The sequence below is a fragment of the Mytilus californianus genome, unplaced genomic scaffold (genome assembly GCF_021869535.1).
Source record: "Mytilus californianus isolate M0D057914Y unplaced genomic scaffold, xbMytCali1.0.p SCAF_4, whole genome shotgun sequence".
Lineage (NCBI taxonomy): Eukaryota > Metazoa > Mollusca > Bivalvia > Mytilida > Mytilidae > Mytilus > Mytilus californianus.
In genome coordinates this window covers 37,379,756-37,393,279 of record NW_026262690.1, presented here as the reverse complement: position 1 = coordinate 37,393,279, position 13,524 = coordinate 37,379,756, and the positions used below count along the sequence as shown (strand labels likewise).

The following is a 13,524-nucleotide window of genomic DNA, read 5'->3' as shown; positions in this document are numbered from 1 at the left end:
GTAGTACATTCTTCTAGTATAGTGGTGCTACATGTACTTATATTTAGAACTACAACTGTAGTTTGATGCAGACATGTTCTACCAGTTATTAATAAACACAATGTATTGTTATGGAAAGTATGAAAATAAATATTCAACCTTTTATATAACACATGTATGCTGAAAATGTACACATATATATAATCGAAAGATTTCTTAGATCTCTAGAACATGGTTTATTGTTAAGAGTTGTTACACAGTTTATTTTTGGAAGGATCAAGAGAAAAAGATTCTCAGACAAATGAAAATATTCAGTTTTGCCACCTGATAAATCCATTATCAAGATCAATACCAACCAATACATTGAGGATAATACTATCGAGGAAATAACTTTTATGTGGGTTTTTTCCCCACATTATTGTCATTACATAATGTTTCATTTTAGTCATTTTAATTTTGACTGCAAAGTAATGATTTAGTGAAAAGTGAATCTGAAATCAAAATACAACTATTGTAATTTGTTTATTTAGGATTCTGTTGGTGTTTATTGTGCATTTGCTGTGCATAAGTTCTCAATTGACAATAATAATTTAGTATTGTGAAGAATGAGCTGCCTTATTGAATATCTTGATACTTATTTAGAATCGGAATATGGAATTCATGTTCAAATTTTCTTGAAAGCAGTTTTAACGGTTTTAATGGTGGTTCAGGTTGCTGTATTTCTAGTTTTTTGTGAAGTGCTTTGAGGACTCACTGTCAGTTGTCTTTTTATGCCCCCGCCGTAGCAGAGGGGGCATTAAGTTTTACCCTTGTTTTTTAATGATGTCTTTCTTTAACTTAGGATTTGAAATTGTCCCTTTGGTATGGTCTAACTTTCTTAATTTCCATAAATAGTTAACAAATGCTCAAGAGGGTATAAATCACTTAAAAAACTGTTGTTATATCTATGCAGTATGTTAGAAAGTTATAGAATCATCTTCTAAGATGATCATTCTTGCACTGTAACAATTTAACAAAGATAATAATACAGGCTATAAGGGGCCTCTTATTTGAGATTCCTTTGGAAATTCCCAGCCATTAGTTTTATATCCCCCCCCCCCCCCCCCCCCCCACAACACACACACACACCTTAAGAGTTAGTTTAATGGTATTCACCTTGTTTTTACTTTCTTCCATCTGTACCTCTCTTTCATTCAATTAGTATGCAACTTTTAACATGTTTAAGTTTTCAATATATTGAATGATCTTGATATTTTTGTCACACACTTCTCCAGTCTTACTGAATAGATTGACTTTGTATTTGGTCAGCAGTTTGACAGTGATGAGTTGTAAGGTGTAAGTGCTTTTTATACGACCGCAAAAAAATTTTGTGGTCGTATATTGGTATGACGTTGGCGTCGTCGTCGTCGTCGTCGTCGTCGGCGTCCGGCGTCGTCGTCGTCCGAATACACAATGGTTTTCGCACTCTAACTTTAGTTTAAGTGAATGGATCTCTATGAAATTTTACCATAAGGTTCAATACCACAATAGGAAGGTGGGGATTGATTTTGGGGGTTATGGTACCAACAGTTAAATAATTAGGGGCCAAAAAGGGGCCGAAAATAAGCATTTTTGTAACTTCCAGACATAACTTGTGTGTTATTGTATGGATCTCTTTGACATTGTACTACAAGATTCCATATCACAAAGGGTCGATGATGGGATTGATTTTGGGGTTAATTTCCTCGAAATTTTAGGAATAAGGGGCCAAAAGGGGGCAAAAAACAAGCATTTTTCTAGTTTCATGACAATAACTTGTGTGTAAGTGTATGGATCTTTCTGAAATTTTACTACAAGGTTCCATTTCGCAAAGGGAAAGCTGGAATTGAGTTTTGTGGTAATTGCCCAAAACGTTTAGTAATAAGGGGCCTAAAAAGGGGTGAAAAATAAGCATTTTTTAGTTTCTAGACAATAACTTGTGTTCAAGTGTATGGATCTCTCTAAAATTGTATTACAAGGTACCATACCACAAAGGCAAGGCTGTTATTGAGCTTGGTTTGGGGGGGAAGGGGGGGGGGTGATGAATCATAGGGGGGGGGGGGGGGTCAAAAAAGGGGTAATTATTTTTTTTCGTTTAAGGAATAAGGGGAAAAAAGGTTAAAAAACTAGGGTTTCCATTTTAATAGACAAATAATTGAGTAAAGAACATTATTTAAAAGCAGTGTAAGGTTGGTAATTCAAAATCATTTAAATATCTCACCTGCACTATGTTTGAATTATGTAAATTGGAAATTTGCCAATTATTTTAGTATAATAAACTTCATTGGAAATTTGCCAATATAAAATTTTGCTGATGAAGGTTTTTTGTTTACCTTTAGTCTGACTATGATGTCATTTTCTATTTTAATAGCCTTATGATGTAGTTAAATTTTTTTTAATACTTTTATGATGTATTTTAATGCGCTTTTATGGTTGCAAATTTATTGTTTTAATATAATAAACTCCATTGGAAATTTACCAATAGTTTGTTTATTTTTAGCTATGACTATGATGTCATTTTCTATTTAATTTTAAGGTTACAAATTAATTTCAGTTTTAAATATTATTGTAAAATGTTTGCCCAAAACATTTATTAATAAGTGGCCAAAAAAGGGGGCAAAAATAAGCATTTTTTTAGTTTCCAGACATTAACTTGTGTTCAAGTGTATGGATTTCTCTGAAATTGTACTTAAAGGTACCATAACACAAAGGGAAGTGGGTCAAAAAATTTTTGGGGGGGGGGGATTTTTTTTCCTTTTTTTTTTCTTTAAAATTTTCCATTTTAAGTTGGTTAATTCTGATCACAAAGAGAAAGTTGGAATTGAGTTTGGGGGATAATTGCTCAAATGTTTAGGAATAAGGGGCTAAAAAAGGGGTTAAAAATAAGCATTTTTTTTTAGTTTCCAACAATTAATTGTGTTTAAGTAATTGGATCTCTGTGAAATTGTACTGCAAGGTACCATACCACAAACTGAAGGCTGGGATTGAGTTTGGGGGGGCATGATGTGTGAAAATTTTCCACTTAAAGTTGGTTAATTATTTCTGATTTAGATATAAAAGCAAATAATAATGATGTGGTTTGATTTTATCAAAAACTTAAATTGAAGTTATGTATATTGTAAATTTAGGTTACATTGGAATTTAAGAATTGGCTTTGGGGTAGGGTTATGGCTCAAACCTTTAAATAATAAGGGAAAAAAAGGTGAAAAAACAAGGGTTTCCAGGTTAATAGACAAATAAGTACAAAACATTATTTAAAAGCAGTGTAAGGTTGGTAATTCAAACTCATTTAAATATCTCACTTACACTGCTTTTAAATTATGTAAATTGGAAATTTGCCAATAACTTTATTGTTAATAAATGCATTGGAAATTTGCCAACAATTTTAGTATAATAAACTTCATTGGAAATTTGCCAATATAAAATTTTGCTGATGAAGTTTTTTTGTTTACCTTTAGCCTTGACTATGAAGTCATTTTCTATTTTTATAGCCTTATGATGTAGTTGAATTATTTAATACTTTTATGATGTGTTTAAATGGGGTTTTATGGTTGCAAATTTATTGTTTTAGTTTAATAAACTCCATTTAAAATTTGGTAATAAAAAAAATTTTTGTTTATTTTTAGCTATGATTATGATGTCATTTTCTATTTTACTTTTATGGTTGCAAAGAAATTTTTATTTTTAGATATTACTGTTAAATGATGCTGATTAAGGTTTTTGCTATGTTTAGCCATGACTATGATGTCATTTTCTATTTTAATATCTGTCATGATGTATTTAAATGGGCTTTTATGGTTACAAAGGAATTTTATTTTTAGATATTACTGTAAAATGTTGCTGATTAAGGATTTTGTTTATTTTTAGCCATGACTATGATGTCATTTTCTATTTTAATACCTTTATTATGTAATTTCCATTTTTAGAGATTACTGTTAAATGATGCTGATTGAGGGTTTGAATGCTGGGATTGATTTTGGGGGTAATTGCCTCCAAATTTTAGGAATTAGGGGGCAAAAAACAAGCATTTTTCTAGTTTCATGACAATAACTTGTGTGTAAGTGTATGGATATTTATGAAATTGTACTACAAGGTTCCATATCACAAAGGGAAAGCTGGAATTGAGTTTGGGGGTACTTGCCCAAAACGTTTAGGAATAAGGGGCCAAAAATAAGCATTTTTCTAGTTTCCAGACAATAACTTGTGTTCAAGTGTATGGATCTCTCTGAAATTGTTCTGCAAGGTACCATACCACAAAGGGAAGGCTGGGATTGTTTTTGGGGGTAATTGTCTCAAAATGTTAGGAATTAGGGGCCATAAAGGGGCAAAAAAACAAGCATTTTTCTAGTTTCATGACAATAACTAGTGTGTAAGTGTATGGATCTTCATGACATTGTACTGCAAGGTTCCATATCACAAAGGGAAAGCTTGGTTTGAGTTTGGGGGTAATTGCCCTAAACTTTTAGGAATTTGGGGCCAAAAAGGTGCAAAAAACCCAAGCATTTTTCTAGTTTCCAGACAATAATTTGTGTTCAAGTGTATGGATCTCTCTGAAATTGTACTGCAAGGTACCATACCACAAAGGGAAGGCTGGGATTGAGTTTGGGGGTGATGAATCATAAGGGGGTTTCAAAAAATTTGGGGGGGGGATTTTTTTTTCCTTTTTTTTCTTTAAAATTTTCCATTTTAAATTGGTTATTTCTGATTTATATATAAAAGCAAATAATAATGATATGGTTTGAATAGGTAAATTAAAAAATTTTAAGTTCTTGGACTACTTTCATTCTGTGTGAGAAACCTATGCTGTGTCAAATATTTAATTACAATCCAAATTCAGTGCTGTATCAAGCTTGAATGTTGTGTCCATACTTGCCCCAACTGTTCAGGGTTCGACCTCTGCGGTCGTATCAAGCTGCGCCCCAGCGGAGCATTTTATTGGATTTGTTAGACATTTACATCCTGCTTTCTGATATTTTCAATTACGAATGGGAGTTTGCTTAGCACGATAACACAAACAATTCTTGTTCAATCAAAGAAGATACATTTTCTGGATTATTTGGCCCTCTAAATTTTCAATATTTGCCACTGGACGTTAAGCAACCAACAATCAATTTAAGTTTTCAATGAATTAAAGATTGTGAGACCCTGCTGTTAATCACATTGTTTGAGCTTTAGCAGAAAGGCCATCAGAAATGTAAATATTAGGCAAGCTTTGTTTACTGAATTTTACTGTGACCTCATTATAATGACTTCATATGCAGAAATTTTCAAACTTTAAGCCAAAATAGGCTATTTGAGCACAAGCATAGCCCAGAAGAATTATCTTGCCAGTGAACAGATAAAGAGCGCATTTGTTTCTAACCTAAACGATGTAAACGATTGCGCGCGTAGTCGTTTAATCCATTTGTTTCTGTCATTTTTTTTATCAATGTTGACATCGTTCACATAAACGATGTACGCGCAAAATAGTCGGGTAGTGGTTGGTCGTTAATCGTTGAGATGTTTATACGATACATTTGTTTCTGCTTCTGTCGTTTAAATAATTACGAGCACGTGTTGTTTTCGCAAAGTCCTAGTCATTCATTTCCCGCACTTTTACCTGTTTGTTTACAGTGCGTGTATGTAATCTATTTCTGTCTTACTACACACGGTCAATAAAGTTCAATAAACGATGTATTTGTTTCTAGCAGCTTAACGTTTACTAAACGATAGTCATCGATGACAAAATTATGGGTTAGAAACAAATGCACTCTCAGACAAAATACAATTACTGTGGGAATATCTTTTTAAGCATCTGTTTATTATTTCTAAGCATGTGCAAGACAAAAATTCTTCTGTAGTTTTGCCTTTTTATAGAATTTGCTATCATTTTATGGCTATATATCCGATAAAAAATATAGTTAATTAAAACTGCAATGTTTTATTAGTACATCGATTCAACCTTTGATTCTGCAAATCAGAGACAGCTGCAAAGACTTATGATTTTAAGGCTATTTTGGCCCAAAATTAAACTTTGTCCTTTGAGCTTGCTCTTATTTTTTGCAAGAAAAAAGAAGGAATGGGACTGAAAGTAACTCACGCCTAGAATGATGTTCTGCCGATTATAGCCTGTAAATACAACTGAATGCAGATAGTTATATTCTTGAACTTTATACATTTATATATGTGTTTGCAGATGAATGGTGAAGGAGATTGGGAATATGAAGAGATACCATTAGAAAGGGTAAGTAGTAAATGCTATATTCTCTGTAAACAATTTCCTCACCATTTTCATTTTTCAATTGCTCAAATATTTGTACAGATCTCATATAAATCACACACAAATTACATGGTTTGAAATAAGCCTTAGAGAATTTAGAAATGATAAACCAATTGAAAGAAATAAAGATGAAATATTCATGTTAGATAAAAAAAAAAACCTGTGATTTATCATGTTTATGATATAAGATATCAAAATTAAAGAAATAGTTCTTAAAATCAATGAGTGGCTGAACAATAATCTATTGAAATGGTGCAATACTGATAAGATATTGCTTCAGAGAAGAAAAAAAATATATGATTACTAAATAATATTTGATGTATTGTAAGTCTTTGTTCATCTGTCTACTACCCATCTGAGACCACATTTTAAATGATTTTTAGGTTTTCCCTTAGCAATTCATGGACTTTGTCATTGCTTTGGAAGGGATTAATTTTGAATCAGCAACTCTGCCTAAATCCACATTAACTTTGGGGTTTCCTTAAGCAAATCATAGACTTTGCCATTGCTAAATGTGTGGGCTGGGGGTATCATTGAGTGTATCTTATGCATCAACTTTATACATATGAAACACAGGGTTCCACTGAGCTCATCTTGAATGTTTTATAAGTACTTGTTAGATTATAAACATTTTAACAGGGAAATACTGGTCTTGGATTTAGCATTGCTGGAGGGGCAGACAACCCACACATTGGGGATGATCCAAGCATATTTATTACCAAGATCATACCAGGTGGTGCTGCAGCTGCTGATGGGAGGCTTAAGTAAGTTTTTTGCTAATCAAGTTACAATATGTAAATTCAAACATCTTCATAAATATTTGACATTTGGTTTCCAGACAATAACTTGAGTATAAGTGTATTGTGATCTCTTTGAAATTGTAGTACAAAGTTCCATACCTCAAAAGGAAGGATGGGATTCATTTTGGGGGTTAAAGCCCAAACCATTCAGAATGAGGGGCAAAAAAACAAGTTTTTTCTGGTTTTCGGACAATAACTTTGAGCATAAGTCTACGGATCTCCATGAAATTGTACCACAAAGTTCCATACATAAAAAGGAAGTTTGGGATTGAATCTGGGGATTATAGCCCAAACTGTTTAGGAATAGGGGCCAAAAACAATACTTTTCTATTGCTTTGTGTAAATTGCTTATTTCTTGATCAATTTCGATGGAGTTTAATTCAAAGTCTTGAATTCTTGGGTTTTTTTAATATGCTATGTATTTAGATTTTGGAATTTGGGCCCAATTTTTACACGCCCGTTTACGGGACGTATTATGGTATACCTCTGTCCGTCGTCAACATGTCGGCAATTAACTCAAAAATGCTTTAACAAATTTGCATAAAACTTTGATGAATTGTTTATATCTATTGACGTGAGCTCCCTTTCATTTTTTTATAAAATTAAGATTTTACGTTTCCGAGTTATGGGGTTTTATTCATTAAAAAAAGGGGGGATTTTCCAGTTTTCGGACAATAAGTCAAGAATGCTTTCACCAACTTGCAAGAAATTGTGGTGAATTGTTTATATCTATTGACATGAGCTCCCTTTAGAATTTTATTTTTCCGAGTTACAGGGTTTTATTCATAAAAAAAGGGTGAAATTTCCAGTTTTCGGACAAAAACTCAAAAATGCTTTTAGAAATTCTTATGAAACTTTGGTGAATTGTTTGTATGTATTGATGTAAGCTCCCTTTAGAATTTTATAAATTTTACATTTTACATTTTACATTTCTCATTTATGGGGTTTTATTCATTAAAAAAAGGATTGATTTTGCAGTTTTCGGACAATAACTCAAAAATGCTGTCACCAATTCTCATGAAACTTTGGTGAATTGTTTATATCTATTGATGTAAGCTCCCTTTTTATTTTCATAAATTTCTAATTTGACATTGAGAATTAATTGAACTTTATTTGTTTATAGTCTGACAACAGATTTGCTAAGTATTGCACAACAGCAAGAAATCTTTATTGAATATGTCCACATTGAGGTCAAAATCCAAAAATTCATTTATTTTTTGTACATAAAATAGGCCTTTAGTTTTCTCGTTTGAATTGTTTTACATCGTCATTTCGGGGCCTTTTATAGCTGACTGTGCGGTATGGGCTTTGCTCATTGTTGAAGGCCGTACGGTGACCTATAGTTGTTAATTTCTGTGTCATTTGGTCTCTTGTGGAAGTTGTCTCATTGGCAATCATACCACATCTTCTTTTTTATATGTATTTAGATTTAGGAGTCGTTGATTTCAACAAAAATTGAATATATGGGATTCTTTGATATGCTGAATCTAACTATGTATTAAGATTTTTAATTTCAACCCCAATATCAGATTGGCCCCAATTTAGGTCCAAATGGTTCAAAATTAAATTTAGTTCGATTTTAACAAATATTGAATTCTTGGGGTTCTTTGATATGCTGAATCTAAACATGTCTTTAGATTTTTGATTTTGGGACCCATTATCAAATTGGTCCAAAGGGTCCAAAATTAAACTTTTTTGTTTGACTTCAGCAAAAAATGAATTCTTGGTTTTTTTTATATGCTGAATATAACCATGTATTTAGATTTTGGATATTGGACCATAATAGGTAAATGTCCAATTTCAAATTTTTAAGTTCTTAGACCATATTCATTCTGTGTCAAGTATTTTATATATCACAATCCAAATTTAGAGCTGTACCAAGCTTGAATGTAGTGTCCATTCTTGCCCCAACTGCTCAGGGTTGGACCTCTGCTACCAGGGGAGCTTTTTATCTACATTGTTTCCAACTGTTAAACATCGACTTGCTATATCTTTACAAGTAACAACTTTGAAAAAGGTAGGGTGCTAAAGAATCAATTTGTGAGTTCTGATCAAAGTTCTTCTACTTTGTAAAATATTTTTGATGGTATAGAAATGATAAGAACTGTAACCTTTTGAATTTGTATGTTAACAGTAGATGTTTTTGGCTAGAACGTAATTTCCCTTTTTTGCAGACTTAAATTTGCATTTGAAATTAACTAATTAAGATTTTACTGTATTACACTGTTCATCAAATTAGAAATCAAACATATAAATTAAGCAGTTGGTATGATCAAAGCCAATTACCACAATAAGATTGATGAAATTTATTGTAACTGTTCAATAAATATCTCAGAACCCTGCCAGTTATCTAATCAAATTAACTTTTCTCTTCTAGCTAAATTATTTCTATGTTAGCATTTGTTTTTTTAACTTCTGAAAATAAACCTTTTATGTAAGCAAACCTGACTGTTTACCCATGTTTTATTGGATAAAACAGCATGTTTTCTAATTATTGATGGACTATTTCTATTCTATGTCAAGTATTGAGTGATTGAATAGGACAATAAATTGTCATGATCATAGAATGGGATGCCCACTAAATAGGTACCAAAATAAATCTAATTTCAAATAGAAGTTTAAAAAAAGTACTGTAAAAGAAAAAAAATTCAGACATCAGTAAGCATATGTCACTGTTATAAAAAAGTTAAAAAAAAAATGCAGATATTTTGATGACTTATAAATGATCTGTGAATTTAGTCAGCAATATTTCAGAGGTCTGCCAAAATTAGTGCTGAAATATCTTAGTTTTGTGAAGCATTTTTTTTTATCTTATTTATTTATACTTATATTTTTTTCTATGTCAGTTCTTGCAGCTGAGATCTTCTATGTTTGTTTTTCAGTTATAGTTGTTATAAAAAAAATCAATATAATTTACTTGTCCTAGCTTTTAAAATATATTTCCTGAAGTCTACCAAAGTTGGGCATCTGTAAATCCATGGTGGCAAAGGTTTAAAGAATTTAATTCAATATAATATTAGAGGTTAACAATATATTGCATAGACATTTGTCTATAGTTGAAGACCATAATATGACCTCTAGATTTTTTGTCTGATTGACAAAACCCCCAATAGTTAACTGAAGCCAACCATTGGAAGAATAAAACAATAAAGAATTGCTAATAAAATTAACTTGTATGTGATAATATTTATAGCACATAGGACAATAACATTATTTCATAAAAAATGCAATACTAGTTAGATAATTATACCATACAAAAGAATGTGCTTAGTTGCAGAAAGCAAACTTTGATATTGATATGTCCTTAACATGCAAGCCTTTATGTTATAAAAAAGAAAATTAAAGAAATGTTTTCTTGGAGATTAGATGCAGATTCTTCTCTTTTTTTATGTGATTTTTTGGGGGTGGGGAGTCTGGAATTTTTCCATTAAATATTATTGTGCCATTTTTGAAATTTTGTCATTTGTTTGTGCTTACAGATTTTATTTCACAAAGTCATAGATTTACAAGGCATATGTTAAATTTACTTTATTTAGAAGGAACATGAATATATTTTATTGCCTAATATTTGAACAGGTGGTAATCACTTCAGCAGTTGTTAATTGGTTAAACATGCTCTATACCTACGCAGTTATGTTTATTTATATCTACATCTTATTCTCCAAAATGTTTTTCATGTGTAGAGATGTTTTTTTTGAATTGCTCATAAATGTTTCTGTTCTAAATGCACTGAAAGACCTGGCAGTTTTTAAAGAACAAAATGAAAATGAAAGTTGTTTTTAATTTGATTTAAGATTTAATTTTACCAAATTGACAATTAAAATAAATGTATTTTTTGGCTGAGGGCTTCAAGGTTGGATCTTGATATCCTTACTGCTTCAAATTTTGATTAAGGAGATAATCTAGTGTAATGTATTCATTCATATTTCCTTCACAATAACAAGGTGTTTCTTTCTTCTTCCTATCATGCATATCCTCGCCATTAACACTTCCTTCTTTTAATGGTAGATGTTGGACAATGCAAGCATCCATGTTACAAAATAATACTGCAATAAACTCGCAAAATACCAATTCCTGTTGATACAAAAAGGAATAACATGGCTTTGTAGTATTCCGGTTTTGTTTCCATTCATCATAAATAGGTGTATCCTCTTTATTTTTATATCTGTACCCCCATTTTACTTCACAAATGACAAGAATCCTCTTCTCTGGTGAACCCTAGAACAACCATAACTGCATTTCAAATGGAAGGAGGATTCATCTGCACACCTGGCCAAGTTAGTTGTTATCTACACTTCACTTGTCTTACCATACCATATTGCTGCAACAGTAACAGACATCTTTACAGGTCTTCCCATACACAACTAGTCTAAGAGGATTCTATTTACACCTCACTTGTCTCACCAAACAGTAAAACCGTGTTGCTGCAACAGTAGCATACATCTTTACAGGTCTTCCTATATACACCTGGTTTAACAGGATTCTATTTACACCTCGCTTGTCTCACCAAACCATGTTGCTGCAACAGTATCATACATCTTTACAGGTCTTCCTATATACACCTGGTCTAACAGGATTCTATTTACACCTCACTCCTCTCACCCAACCATGTTTCTGCAACAGTAACAGACATCTTTACAGGTCTTCCCATACACAACTTGTCTAACAGGATTCTATTTACACCTCACTTCTCTCACCAAACCATGTTGCTGCAACAGTAGCATACATCTTTACAGGTCTTCCTATATACACCTGGTTTAACAGGATTCTATTTACACCTCACTTGTCTCACCAAACCATGTTGCTGCAACAGTATCATACATCTTTACAGGTCTTCCTATATACACCTGGTCTAACAGGATTCTATTTACACCTCACTTGTCTCACCATACCATGTTGCTGCAACAGTAACAGACATCCGTTCAGATCTTCCTACATACACCTGGTCTAACAGGATTCTATTTACACTTCACTTGCCTTACCAAACCATGTTGCTGCAACAGTAACAGACATCTTTACAGGTCTTCCCATACACAACTGGTCTAACAGGATTCTTTTTACACCTCACTTGTCTTACCATACCATGTTGCTGTAACAGTAACAGACATCTGTTGAGTCTTCCTATATAAACCTGGTCTAACAGGATTCTGTTTACACTCCCTTGTCTTACCATACTATGTTGCTGCAACAGTAACAGACATCTTTACAGGTCTTCCTATACACACCTGGTCTAAGAGGATTCTATTTACACATCAATTGTCTCACCATATCCTGTTGCTACAATAGTAACAGACATCTTTACAGGTCTTCCCATACACATCTGGTCAGTGAGGATTCTATTTACACCTCACTTGTCTCACCATACCATGTTGCTGCAACAGAAACAGACATCTTTACAGGTCTTCCTATATACACCTGGTCTAACAGGATTCTATTTACACCTCACTTGTCTTACCAAACCATGTTGCTGCAACAGTAACAGACATCTTTGCAGGTCTTCCCATACACAACTGGTCTAACTGGATTCTTTTTACACCTCAATTGTCTTACCAAACCATGTTGCTGCAACAGTAACAGACATCTTTACAGGTCTTCCCATACACAACTGGTCTAACAGGATTCTATTTACACCTCACTTGTCTCACCAAACCATGTTGCTGCAACAGTAACAGACACCTTTACAGGTCTTCCCATACACACCTGGTCTTAGAGGATTCTATTTACACCTCACTTGTCTTACCATACCATGTTGCTGCAACAGTAACAGACATCTTTACAGGTCTTCCCATACACACCTGGTCTAAGAGGATTCTATTTACACCTCACTTGTCTAACCAGAACATGTTGCTGCAACAGACATCTTTACAGGTCTTCTCATACACAACTAATCTAAGAGGATTCTATTTACACCTGACTTGTCTTACCATACTATGTTGCTGCAACAGTTACAGACATCTTTACAGGTCTTCCCATACACAACTGGTCTAACAGGATTCTATTTACACATCACTTGTCTCACCATACCATGTTGCTGCAATAGTAACAGACATCTTTACAGGTCTTCCCATACACACCTGGTCTAAGAGGATTCTATTTACACCTCACTTGTCTCACCATACCATGTTGCTGCAACAGTAACAGACATCTTTACAGGTCTTCCCATACACAACTAGTCTAAGAGGATTCTATTTACACATCACTTGTCTCACCATACCATGTTGCTGCAACAGTAACAGACATCTTTACAGGTCTTCCTATATACACCTGGTCTAACAGGATTCTATTTACACTTCACTTGTCTTACCAAACCATGTTGCTGCAACAGTAACAGACATCTTTACAGGTCTTCCTATATACACCTGGTCTAACAGGATTCTATTTACACCTCACTTGTCTCACCATACCATGTTGCTGCAACAGTAACAGACATCTTTACAGGTCTTCCTATATACACCTGGACTAACAGGA

At 33.1% G+C, this 13,524-nt stretch overlaps 1 protein-coding gene across 7 annotated transcripts in view; it reads left to right on the top strand.

Moving 5' to 3' along the window:
* The window catches only part of LOC127698259 (disks large homolog 1-like), a 428,947-nt gene that overhangs the window by 339,278 nt on the left and 76,145 nt on the right, over positions 1-13,524 (top strand). For all 7 annotated transcript variants that reach the window (XM_052201636.1, XM_052201638.1, XM_052201635.1 and 4 more), the window contains 2 exons: positions 6,173-6,220; positions 6,896-7,020. In XM_052201636.1, coding sequence (XP_052057596.1) covers positions 6,173-6,220; positions 6,896-7,020 — 173 coding nt within the window. The remainder of the gene's footprint in view (positions 1-6,172; positions 6,221-6,895; positions 7,021-13,524) is intronic.